At 45.6% G+C, this 26,630-nt stretch overlaps 1 protein-coding gene across 13 annotated transcripts in view; it reads right to left on the reverse strand.

The window, feature by feature from the left end:
• The window catches only part of LOC143942903 (CD48 antigen-like), a 176,488-nt gene that overhangs the window by 86,449 nt on the left and 63,409 nt on the right, over positions 1-26,630 (reverse strand). For all 13 annotated transcript variants that reach the window (XR_013264858.1, XR_013264857.1, XR_013264856.1 and 10 more), the window contains exon 2: positions 18,773-19,093. Coding sequence is in view for 10 of the 13 variants with exons in the window: in XM_077464323.1 (XP_077320449.1) it covers positions 18,773-19,093 (321 nt within the window). In the remaining 3 variants the exon portion in view is untranslated. The remainder of the gene's footprint in view (positions 1-18,772; positions 19,094-26,630) is intronic.

Consider the following 26,630-nt stretch of genomic DNA (forward strand, 5'->3'; position numbering starts at 1 on the left):
AAGAAATGAACTTGGTGCACATTGGGGGAATATACTGTGGCAATTGTGTAGGTGGAGGAATTTACTTCACAGATCAGGATTAAAAATCTGCCTTTTGGGTCCTTAACCTCCATATGTAGCTTAAACGCCACAGTATCCCTAATGGCTATAAGAACACCTCTGGATTTGGAGTCAGCATTGGCTGTGAAGACATAGGGGTATTTGCCGTGCGAGCATTTGGGGGGAGCTGAGGAGTTGAAGTGCGTCTCCTGCGCGCAGACAATGTCACTGTCGTGGAGTAGAGCTTCACGCCAGAAGGATTTTCGTTTTACGGGGTGATTAAGGCCTCTAGCATTAATGGTGAGGATCTTCAAAGCCATACTCTGTGGGGGCTATGTGCTGAGAAGTAGCGATGGTACGGGTCTGAGGTGGTGAAGCAGACAACCGGGGGATAAAGGGGTTGCATAAATGAAGAAAGTGCCACAGCCATTAATAAAAAAGGTGTACTCGCAATGCCGACTATTGAAACATAGGATCCTCCCGGAGGACCCGGAGTAGTGGTGTACCAGTCGTCCCAGGTGCCCGCCAACAAATCCTCCAGTAGGGTCTCAAAGAGTTTCGCTTCTCTGGCCGTTAAATGTCTCGGGGAGCAGAAACAGAACAAATTATAAAAAAGAAAAGAAGAAAACATGTAAGAAAAATAAGAAAAGAACATAGTTCAGGACCGCTGACCACCAACAGGGTGCTCCTTTAAGTAACTAACAAGTCACCCGCAGTCAGCGGATAACTGCTGTTATTCGTGGGGGTTTAGTCCGACCAAATAGGTCACAGCCCTACACTTCAGGGATAAAAAGTGTCTCAGGACCAACCAATAAAGTTCATGTATGAGAACGTGCATTTTTGCTGGTGACCTCTTTCCAGACCCTGTCAACTGGTCTAGGGGTGCTGGTGGTAGGGGAGGTGGTCACCTCTTCAGGAAGAATATCCCACTTTCGCAGGAGAGCAATACCCTCCTCTAAGGAGGATATCGCATACGTGCGATTGTCCCGTGTCACAACAAGCTTCGTAGGATGGCCCCATTTGTATACTACTTTGTGGTTTCGGAGAGCCTTTGTAACTGTGTTTAGGTTCCTCCTTTTCTGCAGGGTATATTGGGATAAATCTGCAAAGAACTGCAGGTTTTGATACTGTGATGGAACAACCTCCCGCTTTCTCATGTAGACCATGAGGTTTTCTTTAACATGAAAAAAGTGTAAGCGTAGGAGAACATCCCGCGGTACTTGCTCCAAGTGGGAAGGTTTGGGTAGCCGGTGTATTCTATCTATGGTAACATCAAGATCCGTAAGCTCAGGGATAAGGGTTTTAAAGAGAGTTGTAGCGTAGGAGTTTAGGTCAGATTGTTGAACTGATTCGGGGACCCCCCTTATTTTCAGATTGTTCCTCCTGGACCTGTCTTCCAAATCGGCTAATTTCGCCTTAACCCATGTAGTGTCGCTATCTTTCTCCTCATAGGCATCAACCAAGTCATTAATTGTATCAGCATATTCGCCCATTTTCACCTCAATATGATCCACCCTGTTGCCCAGATCTTGGATGTCTCGGTTAAACTTAGACATGCAGGACGCCATATCCGATTGTATAGTGCTTCTGAGGGATAGCAGCATGTCTTTTAACACAGTGTCTAGCACTGGCTGATTAAGCGTAGGGAAGGATTCAATTGATTCCGGCATGTCTCTTGTGTCATCTCCGGATTCGGGGCCTGGGCTGTCCAAGGTATGTAATCCGTTGTCATCCAGCCTGGGTTTGGACTTAACTGGGCTCCTGATAGCTGGGGAAGGCGGGGGTGAAGGCTGGAGTTCGGTTAAGGGGTTTAGTTTAGCAGGATTCCCTGAGTTAGCGTGATTTCGTGCTGCTGAGGCTACAGGGCCGGAGTAGGCCTCGGCGCCATCTTGCTTACCCTCCATGCCTTTGGTGTGGAAGAAGTCCGTTAAACGGTGCGGGTGTCTTGAGTTCCGCCGTTTGTTAGGCATGATCCGGACTGTTGCCCCTGCTAGATCGCCGGTTTTCCGAGTGAAATCGGTGCTCCGATGGTCCGCTGTTAGCCGCTGAATCCCTGAAGCGCTGGAGCTCTGGTTCTATGCGACCATCCGGCTCCGCTGCAGGCCACGCCCCCCGAGAAACGTACTTTAAGAGAAGTACTCTGAGAAGGGAAATGGGTGGGTGGGTACCTTGCACTGGAACCGACACAGACCGTTGTGGGTGGTCTGATTATATACCCTCCGGGCTCCTCCCATAATTATGGGCCACCATACTGGCCCTCTTATTTATGGTCGGAGCCCTCCGCTCTAAGAGATATGAAAGAACACATAAACACGTCACAAGACTAACAACATAAAATAGACCTGAATTGTGGCCTTGGTCTGCTGTAAGGTAAGCCCTGGTGAGCTGGGCGGTGAGCCCTGCTCTGCTGGGCGATATGCCAAGAGAAGGCCGCAAAAGATTTGGTGTAGGGAGGTAATTATTAATTTATGTACAGCAAGACACTACGGGGCAAAGTTTCTAAAGGCTCAGGACATTTCCACTTGTGGATTGGAGATGTATGGAGTAAAGCAGGTGGGTTTCCGCCTGCCCATCTTTGATCGCGTGGACTGGGACCCTCTTTCGTGAGGCTGCTGATGCTGCTCCAATGCGAAAGAATGTCCAAGAAAATGACCAAGGTCCTGGCCTAATTTGCTCAAAAGGAACCTGACGTGACTAATGAACTGGTTGCTGCCTGGGGTACCAATCGGGAACGGTAGTAATGGGCTGTCCTGCGAGAGATCAAACATATGGGCCAAAAATTGATCTAGGATGGACACGGGCCACCAGGCTTTGAGAGTTTGGAAAGGTTTGATGTCAACCCCTGGACCGGACTATTGTGTTTTGGACACCCTGAGGAGCAAGATGAAGTAAGTCTGATGGCGTGTGAGGTGGCGTCTACGTAACACTTTACAACTGGGATGGTGACAGTATTCACTGGGGCGTAAGAAGCTGTAGAAAGCCAGGTAGATGGCTGCTTGAACGACCAGGCTGAATTTAGCCAAAGGGGAATGTGACAGGATGAAAGACATGTCTCAGAATATGGCGCTGGTGACGGGAAGCCGTTTGATACTGATTTGGGGTCATTGCCTGTGAATACCACACAACATGGTCTTGACCGTATGACCGGCAAACAAGACGGTTTGTTAGGATCTCATAAGGGGATGAAATACTGGATGTCAGCTGAGTGGGGTCTAAGGTATTGTGTGACAATGCCAACTGTGTGTGGTGGCATAATATGAAGACCAGGATGTGATGGAGAACTCTTGGTATTGCTCTGGGGTTTGAGGCTAGTAACCTGACATGTAGTAGAACCTCTAGGCTGCACGGTAGGCCTTCAGGGTGTTGTGAGATAATGAAAGATTAATAAGGCAGGTAGCGTCGTGAAAGTGTTGTTTGAATCCGAGGTTAGCTACGGCCAGTGTGGGATAAGAGACATGGTCGGGTCGGTTCCAGGTTCCTGAAAAAAATAACGAAGCAAAGTTAACGGGTAGTACGTCGGCCAGATTATTGCGTTTGTCTGGGATTTGGACGCATTGGACGTAAGATTGGTGCTGTGGGGATAGTGGCACCAGCCTGCGCAGGAAGGCCACGATGGCCGGCTACTAGGACCTCCTTTATTCATAATACTGGCTGTGGCTTGGTTGTCTGTGGCGAACATCACTGTTTGTCCTGCCCAGTTGTTGCACCAGACTTGAGCTGCTGCGACAATGGGGTAGAGGTCGAACAAAGAGGAGGACTAACTGAACCCAGGAATCAAGAGGATTTCTGACGGCCATGGCCCTATAAACCCAAGTTGGCCAAAAATTGAGGCGAGGACCTGTGGAGGCTGCGGTGACCATGACTACCTGAGATGAAAAGAGAGATGCTGAGGGAATACACATTGGCATGCCATTCCAATTTGTGAGAAATTCGACTCCCATGGGCAAATCTGCTATAGCTGGCACATCTTAATTTAAGAATTTAGTCAGGGTCTTTACCTGGAAAAGAAACACTAAAAGGTGGGAGGTAAAGGATCACCTTGAGTCTGGCTGCTGCCTTGGCTGAAAATGAGCGGTGATAGTCAAAGGATGGGCACCCTGCGTACTTGTGACCTGCTGCATGCAGATACGGGTCCAATTCTACCCTCCTGTTGGGGTTGCTCTGCCTAGCATGTCTCTGACTGTCCCCAAGGCCAGCACAAACTCTGTGACAGTGAGCTTGCGATTAAGTAAAGGGTCTCTGGCCTTCAGGATGACGGAGACATCTCCCCGCGAATATGACTTGTTCTAGGCCAAGTTGTGTACTGCTATGAGGAGGGATGCTAAGTTAACGTTGTTGTCATCCAAGATGTCCTTCTAGATGCCCTGCTAGGTCAAGGTGTGCAGGGAAGACTATGGTGCAAAAGTTGGGTGTATCTGTAAGTGAAGGTACGGGAATGACGGTGGTGACTGGAGCTGGTAGGGGCACGGCTGGGCGTACCTCCAGGGCTATCACTTTGCTTGGACTTCGGCGACTGCTGTTGACAGTGTGGTTACCCAGGAGTGCAGCTGAGTAGTCGCAAAGAAGATAGACTGAAGTGGTGCCTGGAAGGGCTGCCACTAGCGGTGGAAACAGTAGCCTAAAGGCTTGGTTTCCTGGCTGCGGCAGGGTAGGATTTACTGCTATGAGTATTTTTTTATTGGTCTAAGCTCTTGTGAGACTGTAAACCTCCGCTTGCTGAGCCCGTAAAGGGTGATGGCAGGGCTGAGGCAAAGTCCTCACTGTCTGCCTGCGACATGGCGTCAACTAAAAGCAAGGGGGGGGGGTGCGTATGTTTGAGGTAAGTTGCAAAGGTAGGAGGGGATAGTTGCGTTTGGGTAGATAAGATGAAAGGCGGAAGGAAACAAGAAGAATAGGACAAGGAATGACAGCCATAGTGACAGTTGGTTTGCGCTCGAGCGCTGTTGAGTGTGACTTTAGAAAACTCAAAAGAATGCGTGACAACCGAGGAAACCTGCGTTACATCAGAGGGGGCGGGGTCACCCATACGTCACTGGGGAACCCCTGGCTCCCCTCACCAGCGTCAGAGGGGTGGGGTCAGGTGACGGGTGGCCCCGCCCTCCTAATATAAGAAACGTCAGCACTGGGATCCCCGCAGTGTCTCCGGAGTGGAGACAGAAGGCGGATGTATGGACAGCGCTGGACTGAGAGATCCCCCGTCGCTGGATATGATCATCCATCGCTGGATAGCAAGAGTGGATTAGCACCGCTGGAATCTTTTTTTTATTTTTTTTATTTTTAATAAAGGAATTTTTCAAAAGTGTGTTTGTCTTATTTAACCATTTTTACACTTTCTTTGTGAAATGGTAGGGGTACTTTTGTACCCCATTACCATTTCAAACGGGGGGGGGGGCTGGGATCTGGGGGTCCCCTTGTTAAAGGGGGCTTCCAGATTCTGATAAGCCCCCCGACCGCAGACCCTCACAACCACCGGCCAGGGTTGTGAAGATGAGGCCCTTGTCCTCATCAACATGGGGACAAGGTGCTTTGAGGGGTCACAGACCCCCAAAGCATCCTCCCAATGTTGAGGGTATGTGGCCTGGTATGGTTCAGGAGGGAGGGGGGCCGCTCTCTCGCCCCCCCTCTTTTCCTGCAGCCTGCCAGGTTGCGTGCTCAGATAAAGGGTCTGGTATGGATTTTTAGGGGGACCCCACGTAAAATTTTTTTTAAATTTGATGCGGGGTTCCCCTTAATATCCATACCAGACCTGAAGGGTCTGGTATGGATATTTAGGGGGACCCCCACGTCAATTTTTTTAAAAAATTTGACACGGGGTTCCCCTTAATATCCATGTCAGACCTGAAGGGCCTGGTAATTGAATTTAGGGGAACCCCACGCTTTTTTTTTTTTTTTATCAATGAATGAATGAATTGTCGGCTAATACAGAGAACACTCATTGAATGTTCTCTGTATTACGGGGAGCCGACAATATAGCCTCTAGTGATGGACGAACTTCCGACGGGACGTTTCGCGAACGCGGACCGCGAACACAGACCGCGAACGCGGACCGCGAACGCGGCCGATAGTTCGCGAACCGGAACGTTCGCGGCAGGCCCCATTGACTTCAATGGGAGGCGAACTTCGCAAACCTTTAGGTCAAATTTGCAGCCACAAAATAATTATTAGCTGTGCAAACATAGTCCCACCGCATGGCCAATGACATAACACATGTATGAGGTGAATCTGGAATCGACAACTACAAGCATTCTTTTTTTATATGGGAAATTGTTGTGACAATTCAGGACTGTGGAGCGCATGAAGGCAATGGAGGAGAGGGAAGGTCAGGGACCAGGGTAGGCAAAGAAGAGGGTGCAGGAGATGATCACCAGCAGCGTGACATACAGCAATGACACCTGCACCGTGATAGAGTCATCTGACAGCAGCACCGTGATACAGAGCACTGACATCAGCAGCGTGACATACAGCAATGACACCTGCACCGTGATAGAGTCATCTGACAACAGCACCGTGATAGAGAGCACTGACATCAGCAGCGTGACATAAAGCACTCACACCAGCACCGTGATATACAGCACTGACAGCAGCACCGTGATAGAGAGCACTGACATCAGCACCGTGACATAAAGCACTCACACCAGCACCGTGATATACAGCACTGACAGCAGCACCGTGATAGAGAGCACTGACATCAGCACCATGATATACAGCACTGACACCTGCACCGTAAGCAGCCCCAGGAGGAAGTCAGCATAGCACAGGGATGGTGGGAGCCCCTCATAATGAGCATAGCACAGGGATGATGGGAGCACCTCAAAATATGCACAGCAGAGGTACAGCCCCAGGAGGAAGTCAGCACAGCACAGGGATGGTGGGAGCCTCTCATAATATGCACAGCAGAGGTACAGCCCCAGGAGGATGTCAGCACAGCACAGGGATGGTGGGAGCCCCTCATAATAAGCAGCCCCAGTAGAAATATGACACCGCTTAACCTCTTCAAAGAGGAGGGTACGGGCATATAGTACGGTGTGCTTTTTTTGGACAAGGAAGTGAGCCAAATGAAGAAAGAAGGTCTGTGTGCTTGATTAAAAAAATTGTTTATAGACATATACATGGTCTACTGGTCACATGTGTTGAATTCCTCTGAGATCCATGCCTCATTCATTTTGAGAAATGTGAGGTAGTTAACACTGTCGTGAGCTAGGCGAGTACGCTTATCGGTCACGATCCCCCCTGCTGCGCTGAACGTCCTTTCGGACAGGACACCAGATGAGGGGCAAGCCAACAGTTCGATTGCAAATTGGGCAAGCTCTGGCCAGAGGTCAAGCCTGCCCACCCAGTAGTCCAGGGGTTCATCACTCCTCAGAGCGTCCACATCGGCCGTTAACCCGAGTAGTCGGACACCTGACGGTCTAGGCGTTCCCTGATGCTTGATCCGGATGACACCTGTCGATGGCTCGGCTGAAAGAATAACCTCATATCCGAAGTCAGCAACACATCTTCAAACCGGCCTCTTTTTGCAGGCGCTGTTGGATTGGTACCCGCAACTCCTTCTCTGGGAGTGGGAATTGCTCCTCTGCCAGCGCACGCAAAAGCAGAATGCAGCATTTCTCGAAGCAAGGCCTGGAAGTGCTGCATTCTGACAGCCCTCTGCGACGGCGGTAACATTTCCGCCATTTTGTGTTTGTACCGGGGGTCTAAGTACGTTGCCACCCAGTACTGGTCCTTCACCCTTATGCTTTTTATACGGGGGTCCCTATTAAAACACTGGAGCATGAAGGCCCCCATTTGCACTAAAGTGGAAGCGGTGTGGTGGCCTGGCTCCTGCTCATCATCCAGGATAATGTCGTCCTCTTCATTCTCCTCTCCCCATCCACGCACAACAGGGATCCCAGAAAGGTTTAAAGCATGCTCTTCTTGCTCCTCCTCATCCGCCCCAACACCATCCTCCTCTGACTCCTCTTCAGACTCCTGTTGTTGACTTGTCTCAGATAGAGTAGCCCCCCCTGGGAATTCATCCAGCATTGCGACTTCCTCATCTTCCCGCTCCTGCTCCTCCACAGCTTGATCAATGACACGACGCAATGCACGCTCCATAAAGAAGGCATAAGGTACCATGTCACTGATGGTGCCATGGCTGCGACTAACCAGTTTGGTGATCTCCTCAAATGGCCGCAGAAGTCTGCATGCGTCGCGCATGAGCAGCCACTGGCGCGGTGAAAAAAAACCCAGCTCCCCAGAACCGATTCTGCCGCAGAGTTCATACAGGTAGACGTTAACTGCACGTTTCTGCTGCAGCAGCCTATCAAGCATATAGAAGGTTGAGTTCCATCGCGTCGGGCAATCGCAAATAAGACGTCTGACCAGCAGATTGTGTCGCCGCTGAATGTCAGCAAGATCTTCTGAAATGGGCCGAGATTTTCCTTTCCTGCCACAAGATGTCCTGGACCCCAGGGTATTTGACAACGAATTGCTGCACGGCCAAGTTTAAGACGTGTGTCATGCATGGCATGTGCGTAATTTTGCCCTGTTTCAATGCACTAAGCAGATTGGCACCATTGTCACACACCACTTTACCAATTGTCAAATTGAGCGTTGTTAGCCACTGATCTGCCTGTGAACGCAAAGCTGAAAGGAGTGCCGGGCCAGTGTGGCTCTTGGCTTCCAGGCACAACAGACGCAGCACGGCATGGCAACGTCTCACCTGGCATGTGGAATAGGTTCTGGGGAGCTTGGGCGGTGCAGCGGAAGAGACGCTAGCAGCGGAAAAGGAGGAGTCAGCTGAGGAGGAGAGGAAGGAGGATGGAGTAGGAGGAGGAGGAGGAGAAGAAGAGTCATGCCTGCATGCAATTCGTGGCGTTAAAACCAAATCTACGGCCGTCAGAAGGTTCACCCAGTGGGCAGTAAAAGTGATATACCTTCCCTGCCCGTGTTTGCTAGACCACGTGTCTGTGGTCAGATGTATCTTGGCACCGACACTGTGTGCCAGAGATACATTCACTTGCCGCTGAACATGGCCATATATCTCTGGGATGCCCTTCTCTGAGAAATACTTCCATCCTGGGACCTTCCATTGTGGTGTTCCAATGGCCACAAATTTGCGAAAGGCCTCCGAGTCCACCAGTTTATATGGCTGTAGTTGGCGGGCTATGAGTTCTGACAAGCCAGCCATCAACCGTTGGGCAAGAGGGTTATCCGGCGTCATCATTTTTGTACGCTCGAACATTAGGCCCACGGAAGCCTGCCTTTTTGCAGAAACACGTGAGCTTGGCGTGATGGAAGGTGGAGTGGAGGACAATTGTGAGGAGAGAGGAGAAGGAGAAGTAGAAGACGAGGCTGGACGGTGAGAGCCTGGAGTGTGGCTTTGTGTGTTCCGTTGCTCCTACTGGGCTCGGTGATGGCTGCTCATGTGCCTTCTTAAGGCGGTCGTCCCTAGATGAGTGTTGGGCTTACCGTGACTAATGCGTTGACTGCAAAGATTGCAGATGGCAACGCTATTGTCAGCAGCGGACACGTTAAAAAAAGCCCACACTGCGGAGCCATGTGCCGGTGTCCTGGGAGAGCCAGATGTGACCGTACATGGTCGATGACTCGCTCTTGATACATTTGCAGTCTGCTTTGTCCCTCCTGTGCAATGTAAGTTATTCCTGCTTCTCCTCCCTATCTGCTGGTCCATATCTCCCTCTGAACTCCCCTCCTCTTCCTCTCTTGTGGGCACCCATGTGACATCACTAGACATGTCATCATCAACGTCACCTTCCCCACCGCTATAAGTAGAGATCTCGGAGTAGGCAGCAACACCGTGGACCAACCTCCTCCTTGGGCTGATCTGGGTACTAACGTCAGACTGCTGAGTAGCGGTTGTTGCTACCTCCTCTTCCTGATTCAATACCAAGAGTGGCTGCGCATCAGAAATGTCCTCTTGATATGGATCGGAAAATAATTCCTGTGACTCAAGCGGAAGGTATGTGGTGGTGGTGGTGGTGTTGTTGGTGGTAGTGTCTTTGGGGGTGCACATAGCAGAGAGTGAAGAGGGTGCAGATCGAGAGGATGAGGAGGGTGCAGAAGAGTAAGGCTGAGCGAGCCATTCAACCAAGTCTGGTGCGTCCTTTAAAGTAATTGAACGCACCTTCTGCAACTTCCCACTTTGGCTCAAGCCTGTTGCTCCTGCCCTACCCCTACCACCCCTGTGGAAGGGCCTGCCTCTTCCTCTGCCTGTCATTTTTTAAATGACCCGGTGACAAAACTCTCAGTCCCTATACCGATGAAGGACTGCTGCAGTATAGGGCAGCGGTCAGCAGTAGTGCACCTCAACCCTATGTATTGTGGACCGATACCAGTCCTTATAGAATAGCAGACTGTACCTCACTCAACCCTATGTACTGTAGCACCCTATATACCTTACCAGTCCTTATAAGGACTTTTGTGGTCCAAGTAGGTTGTGTGTGAGTGATTAGCAGACTGTACGTCAGTCCCTATACCGATGAAGGACTGATGCAGTATAGGGCAGCGGTCAGCAGTAGTGCACCTCAACCCTATGTATTGTGGACCGATACCAGTCCTTATAGAATAGCAGACTGTACCTCACTCAACCCTATGTACTGTAGCACCCTATATACCTTACCAGTCCTTATAAGGTATTTTGTGGACCAAGTAGGTTGTGTGTGAGTGATTAGCAGACTGTACGTCAGTCCCTATACCGATGAAGGACTGCTGCAGTATAGGGCAGCGGTCAGCAGTAGTGCACCTCAACCCTATGTATTGTGGACCGATACCAGTCCTTATAGAATAGCAGACTGTACCTCACTCAACCCTATGTACTGTAGCACCCTATATACCTTATCAGTCCTTATAAGGACTTTTGTGGACCAAGTAGGCTGTGTGTGAGTGATTAGCAGACTGTACGTCAGTCCCTATACCGATGAAGGACTGCTGCAGTATAGGGCAGCGGTCAGCAGTAGTGCACCTCAACCCTATGTATTGTGGACCGATACCAGTCCTTATAGAATAGCAGACTGTACCTCACTCAACCCTATGTACTGTAGCACCCTATATACCTTACCAGTCCTTATAAGGACTTTTGTGGACCAAGTAGGTTGTGTGTGAGTGATTAGCAGACTGTACGTCAGTCCCTATACCGATGAAGGACTGCTGCAGTATAGGGCAGCGGTCAGCAGTAGTGCACCTCAACCCTATGTATTGTAGACCGATACCAGTCCTTATAGAATAGCAGACTGTACCTCACTCAACCCTATGTACTGTAGCACCCTATATACCTTACCAGTCCTTATAAGGACTTTTGTGGACCAAGTAGGTTGTGTGTGAGTGATTAGCAGACTGTACGTCAGTCCCTATACCGATGAAGGACTGCTGCAGTATAGGGCAGCGGTCAGCAGTAGTGTACCTCAACCCTATGTATTGTGGACCGATACCAGTCCTTATAGAATAGCAGACTGTACCTCACTCAACCCTATGTACTGTAGCACCCTAGACAGACCAAGTTACCAGTCCTGATAAAGAGCTTTGTGGAACAAGTGAGTTGTGAATGATTAGCAGACTGCAGCAGAAGGGCAGCAGTCAAGTATAATATTCTTTCTATATTTGGAAGAAAGAATATTATACGTGTACAAGCCTATTACCATACCACTGATACCAGTCCTGAAAAGAACCTTTGTGGAACTAATAGTAACAGCTACTGATTAAACTGACCCTCACTGCCTAACACACAACTTCCTGCATGTCCCTATATAAACTGGCAAAACAGAGGCTGCTGGAACAATAACTGGTCACTGGAATAGCACTTTTGTGGACCTGATAGTAACAGCTAATGATTAAACTCACTCTCCCTGCAGCACACACCGTCCTGTCCCTTTCTCTAAACTGACAAAAGACACGCAGACTGCTGCAACAATCACTAGCACAGCACTGCCTATACTGAACTACACCTAACACCTATACCAGTCCTGAAAAGAACTTTTGTGTACCAAATAGCTAGCGATTTGGGTCACTGTAATCTCTCCCTGCTCCACACAGCAACCTTTCCCTATAGTGACAGAAGAAAGAATGTAAAATGGCCGCCGGATCGGGTGTATTTATAAGTTAGGGGGAATGTCCAAGTGTCCATGTGCTGTAATGTCTCAATTGGCTGTCCTGTACCCCATGATGGATGTGTCATCAGGTCAAAGTTCTTTTACACAGTAAAAACACGGAAGTCTGCCGGGCAAACGGCGGCAATAGTCCGCCGATCGGGCGAATCGCGAACAGCCGAAATTCACAGCGAAACGACCGCCGGGCGAACTGTTCGGCCATCACTAATAGCCGCAAGTGATTTTAAAAGACTTTTTTTCCTGCACAAATGACACTTTGTGCAGGGACAGTTCTAAGCATGGGAAACATGCGCCCCTTCACAGGCATACTATAGATACCCCCCAGGTACCACATTTAAAGGAATATTACACTTTTATTGTTTCACTTTAATCATTATTAAAATCACTTCTCCTGAAAAAAATACAGTTTTTAAAACTTTTTTTTTGCATTGATCCATGTCCCCTGGGGCAGGACCCAGGTCCCCAAACACTTTTTAGGACAGTAACTTGCATATTACCCGGTAAAATTAGCACTTTAGATTGTGAACGTTCGAGTCCCATAGACTTTAATAGGGTTCTAAAGTTCACACGAAGTTTAGGTCTGTTCGCAGGTTCTGGTGCGAACCGAACAGGGGGGTGTTCGGCTCATCCCTAGTTGTGACATAGCTCGCCCTACGTGTTGCACGCCAAGTGCTTTTTCAGGAGCTAAAGGCAAATATTATGTGTGAATAGAAAGGGAAAAGATAAGCAACATCATAAATTTGATGCCCCCTCAAAATAATTCAACACAGCCATTAATGTCTAAACCGCTGGCAACAAAAGTGAGAAAACCCCTAAGTGAAAATGTCCAAATTGAGCCCAAAGTGTCAATATTTTGTTTGGCCACCATTATTTTCCAGCTCTGCCTTAACCCTCTTGGGCATGGAGTTCACCAGAGCTTCACAGGTTGCCACTGGAATCCTCTTCCACTTCTCCATGACAACATCACGGAGCTGGTGGATGTTAGAGACCTTGCGCTCCTTCACCTTCCATTTGAGGATGCCCCACAGATGCTTAATAGGGTTTAGGTCTGGAGACATGCTTGGCCAGTCCATCACCTTTACCCTCAGCTTCTTTAGCAAGGCAATGGTCGTCTTGAAGGTGTGTTTGGGGTCGTTATGTTGGAATACTGCCTTGCGGCCCAGTCTCCAAAGGGAGGGGATCATGCTCTGCTTCAGTATGTCACAGTACATGTTAGCATTCATGGTTCCCTCAATGAACTATGTAGTAGAATTTCATATTAACCAATATATTTTATATTATTCATATTAATTTGCATATGTTTTATTGATAATATCATTATTATTCATTATTATTCATATTTTTATTCATATTACCATTATATAGTAGTGGTCTTATCAATATTATTATTCAGTAGTAAAGCAGTAGTTATTCATCTTTATTAATGTATACTATGTTATTGTCATGGTTATGCAGTGATCTTCCTGTGTTTGCTTACCTTCCCTCATGTCTTCAGACTAAGAAGCCAGCTACTTCCACCTGGTGGTTTTTATAACCTCTCCTCTAAGCATGGCTCCACCCCAGGCCCTATCAGGGAGCCCTATATAAACCTGTGCACTGCTGGGCTCAGTGCTGATCAACCATTGTGTAGTCTTTGTTTGTTAGCTTCCGCTTGCCTGCCGTGTGCTCTGCTACCGATTTCCGTTACCGACTTTGGCGTGTTCTGACTATCCCTGCTTGCCTGTGACCCTGACCTTTTGGCATGTACCTGACCATTCTGTTCTGCTTGTGACCCCAACCTTGTCTTTGTCCCTCATCCTTGTCCTCCTGTTGCCTACTGTGGGTGTGAGCTGGGGGACCCTGGGGGTCACGACCTGGAGCCAGTTGCAGCCAAGACCATCTTCACCATTCGAAGCTCTGGTGAACACCAGCTGGCTCTTAGACTCCGCGCCCTGGGGAATCTTACGCTCTTACCCCAGTGGGATCTGTCCCCCGTCTGCAGCAGTCAGCCGTAGGGTCCACGACCTTGCGGTGCACTCCGCATCCCTACGGTGTGCACCTGTCACCTCGCTTCAAGGTGACCTGACAGTTATTCCATAAATATAGAGAAAGTCTTCATTTTTAAATGTTGAACTTTAGATGACCTCTCTGCTTCATGCTGGTATTTTTTATAGGATAGTCACAAGTTTACTGGGTGAAAGTGTAATAGGATTGTTCATAGTTTTTAAGTTCACTAATTAGAAGAGAAACACTTTGAAAGCAGTTGAACTACAGCCTGATAAGATAATATTCCTTAAAGGTAATAAATAATCATTGTCAAGAATTAGTTATAACTTCTTATACTGGTGGTTTTAAAATAATTATGTGGAATATGGGAAAGTTATGTACATTAATTGTCGGTCGGAAATTCCGACAGAAAATGTCCAATCATACCATATTGTTGGATAATCCGACCGTGTGTGGGTTCCATCTGAATTTTTCTGTCGGAATGTCCAACCAACAAATTTTGAGAGCTGGATATAAAATTTTCCGACAACATGATCCGATCGGACTTTGTGCCACGCATGCTCAGATCAAATTACGAGACCAAAGCTATTGGCTACTAGCCGCAACGTAGTCCCGTCACAACGGATGAACGTCATCATGCTCCGTATGATCGGATTTTACTACAACTTTGTCCGACCGTGCGTATGCAACACCAGTTTTGGACAAAATCCGTCTGAAAAAATCTGACGGATTTTGTTATCGGAATGTCCGACCGTGTGTACAAGGGCTAAGACATATTACACATAAGGTGGAGTTATTGCAAGTTAATTTTCCCAAAGTCGTAAATCTGTTATCCTTGAGTTGGTAAAATCTTATCAGGACAAGGAGGGTTTGATTTGATGGATAAAACCATAGACAAAACCAATTATAAATAATTTTAATAAACATATTAATTCCCGGAATTCCTAAGTTTGTCTGTTTGTATGACAGGTGTCAGATTTATGGTTAGATACATTGACGTAGATCTTAGCAACCAATCATTCTGTACCTAATATGCTTGCATTGTAAGAAACTGTATAAATTAGACATGCATCTTGTAATACTTTGAGCACAAACCTGTATGTTCCTAGCTGTTGTTTATAAACCTGCATCATTGAGGTCCTGCCTGGTTCGATACGTTATTATTCTACTTCAGTTGGTTGCCCGTACGGGGACAACATCACCTCAACTCCGATCTTGCCTAACTCCATGCTGGTCAGGCACTAAGCTCAACACAATATTGCGCCATTTATATCAGGTTATCAGACACCTATTTCCGAAAGTTCTGCATTGTGTTGTGCCGTGTTTTGTTAGCTCTAGGAAGGGCAGGTGGTTGTTGTAGAGGTGCTTTGGGTGGGGGTCATACTCAAAGGGTCTGGTACAGACTGGGAGGGGACCTCAGGCCATTTATTTTTTGTTTATTTTTTCACTAGCCGGATGTCAGCAATTGTAACCGCAATTTTAAATGGGATTTGACTTCTTTAGAATTAAAATGTTTGAGATAGCTTGTTCTATATCTATGCTACAGATGCCACACTTTACAGGCACAGTAAGGGGACACCCCAGGCACTATATTTAAAGGAATTTTTCATTTTTATTGTTGCACTTAAATTATTATTAAAATCACTGCTCCTGAAAAAAACAATTGTTTTTTTTTTTTTTTATTGATGCATGTCCCCCAGGGAAGTACCCATACAGGCCTTCAAAATGGGCACTTTTGATTTTCCCTGTTCAGCTCCCATAGACTTCAATGGGGTTTGCCATTTGGATTAGATTATTTCCCCTGTTCGAGAGCTCTGTTGCAAACCTAACAGGGGGGTGTTGGGCCCATCGCTAATGTCCAATTTTGGTGAGGCTGTGCGAATTGTAGCCTCATTTTTCTGTTGTTAGCTGACAAGAGTGGCACTTAATGTGGTCTTCTGCTTCTATAGCCCATCTACTTCAAGGTTTGATGTGCTGTGCATTCAGAGATGGTATTCTGCATACCTTGGGTGTAACAAGTGGGTATTTGTGTTGCTGTTGCCTTTGTATCATCTCCAACCTGTCTGCCCATTCTACTCTGACATCAAGAAGGCATTTTCCTCCACACAACTCCCATTCACTGGATATTTTCTCTTTTTCGGACCATTCTCTGTAAACCCTAGAGATGGTTATGTGTGGAAATCCCAGTAGATCAGCAGTTTTTGAAATACTCAGACCAGGCCATTTTGATGCTGGGTTTGAACTTCAACAAGTTGTCTTCACCACGTCTAGATGCCTAAATGCAAAATGCATTGAGTTGCTGCCATGTGATTGGCTGATTAGCAATTGGTGTTACCAAACAATTGAACAGGTTTTCCTAATAAAATGTCCAGTAAGTGTATATACAGTATATTATATATATATATATATATATATATATATATATATATATATATATATATATATATATATATATATATATATATATATACACAGATCAGTTATGACCACCTACCCATAGCTCCCAACCTCTTTCCTCCTCATGTGTCCCTCATTTTGGTCTGATCCATATAGTTATATATAAAATGCACTTCCACATGATGTAAAAGAAAAAACAGATTTATCAAACCAGGCCACCTTATTCTATTGCTCTGTGGTCTAGTTCTGATGCTCATGTACCCATTGTAGGTACTTTTGGCTTTATGGTACATGGGTCAGCATGGGCACCCTGACTGGTATGCAGCTTTGCAGTCCCATACACAACAAACTGTGATGCTCTATCTGCTCTGACACCTTTCCATTGAAACCAGTGTAGCACTAACCCCCGAAGGAGCTGCTGGTTTTATTGGGCTTACTGTTACCTTCTTGACCTCGTGTACGTCTAGGGGTTTCCCGTGGTAAATGGCCCAAAGAACTGTAGAAGCTGACACTGGATCCTCTTTTTGGGATATTTATTGAAAAGATAACACAGTTTCTCAATGCAGGATAGAGGGTTAGGAAGGAAGTTCAGGTACCTTTGGAACTGCAAAAGATAGGAAGACTCTATATAGAAATCCAGAGAATTGCTGTTTCACAACTGGATTCTCACAACTACCGGATAGGCCTTCTCTCACTAAGCTTAGCAACCGATAGGGTGTTTAAATAAAGCAAAGTCTCTGCCACAGACTTGGATGTAGAACACTTGAATAAAGTCTCTGCCACAGACTTGGATGTAACTGAGGGACGCAGGTAAATTTAGAGAGCTATGATACGGTACCAGTATCTCGCAGCCGGTCCAGCGATACCGTATGAGTGTAGATCCATTGTGTCCTTCAACTGAGCTCCAGGCTCCTTCTGAGAAGCCAGCCTTATGCATGGCCTTCTCCCGAGGGGTCCTCCCCTTGGTGCTTTTCCAGTTGCTGGGCCTCACCACAGATGAGACAGTACCGGACCACCTTTGAATCCTCCTCTCAGTTACATCGCTTTGGGCTATCCAGCCCCGAGACTCGGAATTGGGTGGATCCGCACCCCAGGCCATAAGGGCCATAGGGGCTGGTCAGGAGGGCCATGACCAAACAGACAGAAAGATCTTCTGGACCGGAACCCAGAAGCATGTGATGTCAGTACCTTAAATACCCTCTTCCAGAATGCACAGCAGGATGACACTCCCACTGGGCTGATTCAGAGACAGAATGGCACTCAATACGCCCATCCAGACTGCGTTCTCACACTTGCCAGCGGTGACAGCGACACTTGTGGCCAAGGAGAACCCAGTGCAATCCAACCAGACTGGTACTGAAGCCATAATTTGGGATAATCAATCCTAAAACCCAACAGGGGTTTTAGGAAATATTAAATTGAAAAAACATATAGCGCGTGATCGTCAGGAGCCAGCGCTACACCAGCATTAACTCTTTACAGCAATTTGAACTACAGTAGCTTTTCTATTGAATCAGACTCTACAGGCCAGCCTTTACTCACTAGGTACATCAGTGAGCCTTGGCCACCCATGACCTTGTCCCTAGTTCATTGATTTCACTTTTTTGGACCACTTTTTGTAGATTCTGACCATTGCAGACCGGGAACGTCCCACAAGAACTGCATTTTTGGAGTTGTTCTGACCTAGCCCTCTAAGCCTATGCAATTCAGCCTTTGTCAAAGTTACTGAAATTCTTACACTTGCCCGTTTTGTTCTGCTTTCCACACGTTGACTTCAGGGACAACATGTTCACTTGTTGCCTAATATATCCCAGCCACTTTTAGGTGCCATTGTAACAAGATAATCAAGGTTATCCATTTTACTTGTCAGTGGTCATAATGTTGTGGCTTATCGGTGTACGTCCTTCATAGTCTGTATCACCATCATCCTAGAAGGTATAAGCATTTATGAGAGAGTGGCTCACCGTGTACTGGTTGAAACTCACTTATTGAGCTTCTAAAGGAAATGTTCTTTGCAATTGAGATGTGATAAACAGATATTTCCTTACATATGTCCTACAGCTTCTTCTGGTGTAATAAAGCTAAACCTATTCAATGACCTGAAAACTAGTGTGTAGCATTTCCGTTCACAAATGGCTGTAATCAGAAAAACTTAAACACAAAGCTTTCTTTTTGAAAGAGACCCTTTAAGGGCTATCCCAACATATAATTTGATTTTCTTGTGATACCTTCAAATGTATACGTACCATATACCATGAGAATAAGATGTTCAAAACGATCCTCCTCTCCAATAAGAACAAATTGTACAGTATAATTTCCACTGTCCTCCATCCTGAGATCCTCGATATGTAATGTTGTTCCATTATGAAGCAATTTCAGCCGTCCATTAAACTGATTTATGTAGAACTTTGTCTGATGATTATCGATCTGTGCAACTTTGTATGACTTTTCTTTGCTCATAAAATTCCAGTTAATCTCTTGTACTGGAGATGGGAGGCTCAGGCTACTGGATAGATCTACAGACTGGTGTAGGAGTCCAATCACTGGGAAAAAATGACCCTGGTTGGCTGTAGGAAACAAGACACATAAATCAGAGACAGAGGTCTTTAAAGCGGATCTTCAGTAATTTTTTCACTTTTCCATCTATTAATCTTCTGCCCTTGTTGTTTTAACTTTGGATAGTAAATCATTTTTTTTTATGCCAGTAAATACCTTATACAGCCCACTTCCTCTTCTTGTCTGGTCATTAGCCTAGGCTTATGACTAGGGATGAGCTTGATGTTCAAATAAGACTCGAACAGTGGGTGTTTGCCCGTTCGCCAAACAGCGAATATTATGGGAAGTTTGTGTCGTCTTTTTGTGGTGACAGCTGTTATATAGCCAAGAACTGGGGCACCGAGTGACGGAACCGGGTGACCCTGTCCCTTCTGATGTCATGTGATGTCAGAGGGGGCGGGGTCATCCACTTACATCTCCGGGTATCTCCACCCTTGGCTATATAACAGCTGTCAAAGGGAAAAGATGGCAGTCGGCGGGACACCTTCCATGGAGGTGGAGTTTTTCCGTTTTTTTTTGTTTTTTTTTCTCGGGACCGCCAACTCCTTGATTGAATATGGATTTACATTGTGGGACCCTTTTTTTTTTTTTAATAAAGCAATTGTTTTTACTTTTTTGGTGCATGGGTAGGGGTACAATGTACCTCCTGCCCATTCACATAGGGGGAGCAGGATCTGGAGGCCCCCTTGTTAAAGGGGGATTTTGGATTCAGATAAGCCCCCCACCTGCAGACCCCCACAACCACCGGGCAAGGGTAGAGGGGATGACCCCAAAGCACCCTCCCTATGTTGAGGGAATGTGGCCTGGTACGGTTCAGGAAGGGGGGAGCGCTCTCTCATCCCCCCTTTTCCTGCGGCCTGCCAGGTTGCATGCTCAAATAAGGGTCTGGTATGGATTTTGGGGGACCCCACGCCATTGTTTTTAAAGTTTGGCGCGGAGTTCCCCTCAATATCCATACCATATGCGAAGGGCCTGGTATGGATTTTGGGGGGGACCCCATGCCCTTTTATTTTTTAAATTCTGGTGTGGAGTTCCCCTTAATAGTCATACCTGACCTGAAGGGCCTGGTAATAGACTGGGGGGGGGGGGGGAAACGCACGCCGTTTTTTTCAATTATTTTTTTTATGTAGATTGGCATTACATTACAGCTGCGAGCAGTTTTAAATGACAGTTTTTAATTTTGCTGCGGTACTGTTATGAACATGGAAAAAATTAGCTACTGTTTCAGGCAGACTAAGGGGACCCCCCAGGCACGATATTTAAAGGAATATTTCATTTTTATTGTTTCAATTTAAGCATTCTTAAAATCACTGTTTCTGAAAAAACGTCCATTTCAAAAACTTTTTTTTGCATTGATACATGTCCCCTGGGACAGGACCCGGTTCCCCAAACACTTTTTATGGCAATAACTTGCATATTAGCCTTTAAAATGAGCACTTTTGATTTTTCACGTTCGAGTCCCATAGACTTAAAACGGTGTTCGCGTGTTCCCACAAATTTTTGTCTGTTCGCATGTTTTGGTGTGAACTGAACCTGGGGGTGTTTGGCTCATACCTACTTATGACATCATGCACAGCCCTCTCTCTCACTCTTGTTAGAGTTTGCCAGGAAGAGAGGGAGGATGAGTCATAAGAGGGCCAATGAGAGCTTCAGAGCTGGAGGTGTGCCTCTGTGTGTCTGTGTAAATCCAGGAAGTAAACAGGCAGTAGCTTCAGCTGCCCACAGTTAAAGTGTCTGCAACCAGACTAAGTGGAGGGAGATTTCTGCAGCATATTTGGCAAGTACAGAATCACAGTATATATAAAATAATATGCAAATTAGTTGGAGGGAATTTTCAGAATGGCAAAGATGTGTGTTTTTTTTTTTTTTTTTTTTTACAAATTATGTGTGCAGACTGCAGTTCCTCTTTAATTCTTGCTTATATTATTTAGTAAGACACAAAGCTTTTTTTTTTTTTTTTTTTATTGCTTGAACTTGATAGCCATGTGTATTTTTTCAACCCGATTTATGATGTAACTTGTGATGTATGATATTTGTCTAACCACCAATACTTTTAAAGTGTTCCTCTACTTTAAAGGGTATATATAGCCACAGCTTTTTATCCTGTTGAGTAGCATGGGGAAGGATCAGTACTCCTGTCAAGTTTGTATTACTGGAAAAAGAGTGATGTCTGTGTATTTCTGTTGATGCACACATTGTAGGGAGATACAGCTCTAGTCCCTGAATGCAAGAGTGGCTGCATAGGACACTGTAATGCCGCGTACACACAATCAGAATTTCCAACAACAAATGTTTGATTGTTGTTGTCGGAAATTCTGACCGTGTTTAGGCTCCATCGGACATTTTTTGTCGGAATTTCCAACAACAAAAATTTGATAGCTGGTTCTCAAATTTTCCAACGACAAAATCCGTTGTCGGAAATTCCGATTGTGCGTACACAATTCCGACGCACAAAATTCCACGCATGATCGGAATCAAGCAGAAGAGCAACACTGGCTATTGAACTTAATTTTTCTCAGCTCATCGAACGTCTTGTACGTCACCACGTTCTTGACATTCAGAATTTTCAACAACATTTGTACGACCGTGTGTATGCAAGACAAGTTTGATCCAACATCCATCGGAAATAAATCCAGGATTTCGTTGTCGGAATGTCCGATCGTGTGTATGCGGCATAAGAGAAAGCAGCCATCCTGAAACAGGAAACCTGGGGCAGTGATCATGGCATCAGCTTAACCTGGAACATGGACGAGGACTAAAAGATACATAAGCTGCATACTCAGTAAGTTACAGTATTAACTACTTAGTAGAGATGCAACTAACGATTAGTTTCTCTGTCGACTAATCTATCGATTATTTTTTTGATTAGTCATCGACTACACGATTATTTATTTATTTATTTTAATTAATCTAGTGTTTTTTTTTGATTAGCTAATTAATCACCTTACAAAAACCTTACAAAATGATAAGTACATAAAAAAAATAAAAAGATAAAGATAAAAGAATATAACTAGTACATACAGATATATATTATATATAAGTATGTACTTATATTCTTACCTTTTTTTTATGTACTTATTTTTTGTAATGTTAAGATATAAGAATATATATATATATATATATATATATATAACCTGCTGCTGCCCTCCCGAACTATATAAGCATTATATGCTGTGTTTTTATCATCTTTATGTGAGTAGTTTGTGTTTAAAAACAAAAATTAAATCTTCTACTTAAGCGGTGAGCACTTAGATCTTTTCTTTTTTATCCATGACCTGGTGTCCTTGCTGAGATCTAAGGAGACGTGAGAGAAGTTTATGATCCGTGTTAACTCTTTTGATACCCGCTTGCATGACCACTTGTTTGCACAGGGGTCCATGCCATAAGGCGAGAGTGATTAGTTAGACCGGAGGTGAAAGGATTGTCACGCTACTGTGGAAAAATAATAATTACTTACGTCAGTGCTACAGTTTGAATTTAAAACATATTTGTGTGAACTGTGAAGTTGAGTCATGGATTGTGGATACTAACTAGTGTCGGGGGATTGTATATAGTGTATACCACATTTACCACTGACTAATGCAGAGTTGCAATGCAAGGAGATCAGCTAAAAGTAGTTGGATCTGTACGTGCGTTATAATTAATCAAAATCAGTCCATTAATTGATTTAAAAAAAAAATCAATTATTCAAACACGAAAATTTTAATCAGTAACAGCCCTAAATTCTAGTATATATACACAATAGCTTGTAGATGCTATAACATTCATGCAAACCAATCAATATACACTTATTGGGATTTTTTTTATTAAATGAATGTAGCAGAATACATTTTTTCCAAAATTCCTGAAATTAGATTTTTTTTTTATTTTTGTATTGGATATGGTTTATAGCAGAAAGTAAAAAAACTTTTTTTTTTTAAATTTTTAGTCTCTTTTCGTTTATAAAATAAAATAAAAACAAAAAAAAAACAGAGATGATCGAATACCACCAAAAGAAAGCTCTAATTGTGTTAAAAAAAAATTATTACCAATTAAAGTAGCACAGTGCTAAATAGCAAAAATGGCCTGCAAATGAAGGGGATAAAATCTTCCGGAGCTGAGGTGGTTAAACCTGCTGCTGAAAGCGAAGATCATTTTTCTTTTCAAACATTTTTATTGGTAACAATCAGATAACAATTAGTGATGGACGAACTTTCGACGGGACTTTTGCGAACGCGGCCGATAGTTTGCGAACCGTAATGTTCGCAGCGGGCCCCATTGACTTCAATGGGAGGCGAACTTTGCAAACTTACAGATCAAATTTGCAGCCACAAAATAATTACTAGCTGTGCAAACATAGTCCCACCACATGGCCAATGACATAACACATGTATGAGGTTAATCTGGGATCGACAACTACAAGCATTCTTTTTTTATATGTGAAATTCTGACAATGCAGGACTCAGGAGCACATGAAGGCAATGGAGGAGAGGGAAGGTCAGGGTAGGCAAAGAAGAGGGTGCAGGAGATGATCACCAGCAGCGTGACATACAGCAATGACACCTGCACCGTGATAGAGTGATCTGACACCAGCACCGTGATAGAGAGCACTGACATCAGCAGCGTGACATACAGCAATGACACCTGCACCGTGATAGAGTCATCTGACAACAGCACCGTGATAGAGAGCACTGACATCAGCAGCGTGACATAAAGCACTGACACCAGCACCGTGATATACAGCACTGACACCAGCACCGTGATAGAGAGCACTGGCATCAGCAGCGTGACATACAGCAATGACACCTGCACCGTGATAGAGTGATCTGACACCAGCACCGTGATAGAGAGCACTGACATCAGCAGCGTGACATACAGCAATGACACCTGCACCGTGATAGAGTGATCTGACACCAGCACTGTGATAGAGAGCACTGACATCAGCAGCGTGACATAAAGCACTGACACCAGCACCGTGATATACAGCACTGACACCAGCACCGTGATAGAGAGCACTGGCATCAGCAGCGTGACATACAGCAATGACACCTGCACCGTGATAGAGTGATCTGACACCAGCACCGTGATAGAGAGCACTGACATCAGCAGCGTGACATACAGCAATGACACCTGCACCGTGATAGAGTGATCTGACACCAGCACCGTGATAGAGAGCACTGACATCAGCAGCGTGACATAAAGCACTGACACCAACACCGTGATATACAGCACTGACACCAGCACCGTGATATACAGCACTGACATCAGCAGCGTGACATACAGCAATGACACCTGCACCGTGGTAGAGTGATCTGACACCAGCACCGTGATAGAGAGCACTGACATCAGCAGCGTGACATAAAGCACTGACACCAGCACCATGATATACAGCACTGACACCAGCGCCGTGATAGAGAGCACTGACATCAGCAGCGTGACATACAGTAATGACACCTGCACCGTGATAGAGTGATCTGACACCAGCACCGTGATAGAACAGCACTGACATCAGCAGCGTGACATACAGCAATGACACCTGCACCGTGATAGAGTGATCTGACACCAGCACCGTGATAGAGAGCACTGACATCAGCAGCGTGACATAAAGCACTGACACCAGCACCGTGATCTACAGCACTGACACCTGCACCGTAAGCAGACCCAGGAGGAAGTCAGCATAGCACAGGGATGCTGGGAGCCCCTGATAATGAGCATAGCACAGGGATGGTGGGAGCCCCTCATAATATGCACAGCAGAGGTACAGCCCCAGGAGGAAGTCAGCACAGCACAGGGATGGTGGGAGCCCCTCATAATAAGCAGCCCCAGGAGAAAGTCAAGTATGTGCAAGTATTTTATACGTGTATTACACAACTATATACTGCACACCAAATAGTACACCTATACCAGTCCTTAAGGACCTTTGTGGAACTATTAGCTAGGGATTAGCAGACTGTACCTCAGTCCCTATACTTATAAAGGACTGCTGCAGAATAGGGCAGCAGTCAGCAGTAGTGCACCTCAACCCTATATATCGTGGACCTATACCAGTCCTTAAGGATTAGCAGACTGTACCTCACTCAACCCTATATACTGTAGATAGCTATACCTTACCAGTCCTTATAAGGACCTTTGTGGATCTAGTAGGTTGTGATTAGCAGACTGTACCTCACTCAACCCTATATACTGTAGTACGCTATACCTTACCAGTACTTATAAGGACCTTTGTGGAACTAGTAGGTTGTGATTAGCAGACTGTACCTCACTCAACCCTATATACTGTAGTACGCTATACCTTACCAGTCCTTATAAGGACCTTTGTGGAACTAGTAGGTTGTGATTAGCAGACTGTACCTCAATCCCTATACTGATAAAGGACTGCTGCAGAATAGGGCAGCAGTCAGCAGTAGTGCACCTCAACCCTATATATTGTGGACCTATACCACTCCTTAAGGAATAGCAGACTGTACCTCACTCAACCCTATGTACTGTAGTACACTATACCTTACCAGTCCTTATAAGGACCTTTGTGGAACTAGTAGGTTGTGATTAGCAGACTGTACCTCAATCCCTATACTGATAAAGGACTGCTGCAGAATAGGGCAGCAGTCAGCAGCAGTGCACCTCAACCCTATATATTGTGGACCTATACCAGTCCTTAAGGAATAGCAGACTGTACCTCACTCAACCCTATGTACTGTAGTACACTATACCTTACCAGTCCTTATAAGGACCTTTGTGGAACTAGTAGGTTGTGATTAGCAGACTGTACCTCAGTCCCTATACTCATAAAGGACTACTGCAGCAGAAGGGCAGCAGTCAAGTATAATATTCTTTCTATATTTGGAAGAAAGAATATTATACGTGTACAAGCCTATTACCATACCAGTCCTAAAAAGAACCTTTGTGGACCTAATAGTAACAGCTACTGATTAAACTGACTGTCCCTCACTGCCACACACAGCTTCCTGCCTGTCCCTATTTAAACTGACAAAACACAGGCTGCTGCAACAATAACTTGAATAGCACTCAAAACGATATCCTATACTACTTTACCATCCCAGTCCTGAAAAGGACTTTTGTGGACCTAATAGTAACAGCTAATGATTAAACTGACTGTCCCTCACTGCCACACACAGCTTCCTGCCTGTCCCTATTTAAACTGACAAAACACAGGCTGCTGCAACAATAACTTGAATAGCACTCAAAACTATATCCTATACTACTTTACCATCCCAGTCCTGAAAGGGACTTTTGTGGACCTAATAGTAACAGCTAATGATTAAACTGACTGTCCCTGCTGCACACAGCGTCCTGTCCCTCTCTCTACACTGACAAAAGACAGGCTGCTGCAACAATGACTTGAATAGCAGTGCCTCAAACCTATATCCTGAACTACACCTAACACCTATACCATACCAGTTCTTAAAAGAACTTTTGTGGACCTAATAGCTAGCGATTTGGGTCACTGCAGTCTCTCCCTGCTCCACACAGCAACCTCTCCCTATAGTGACATACGAAAGAATGTAAAATGGCCGCCGGATCGGGTCTATTTATAAGTTAGGGGGAATG

This window comes from Lithobates pipiens, unplaced genomic scaffold (genome assembly GCF_037356315.1).
Source record: "Lithobates pipiens isolate NorthernLeopardFrog02 unplaced genomic scaffold, aLitPip1_a1.2 Scaffold_30, whole genome shotgun sequence".
NCBI classification, from domain to species: Eukaryota; Metazoa; Chordata; class Amphibia; order Anura; family Ranidae; genus Lithobates; species Lithobates pipiens.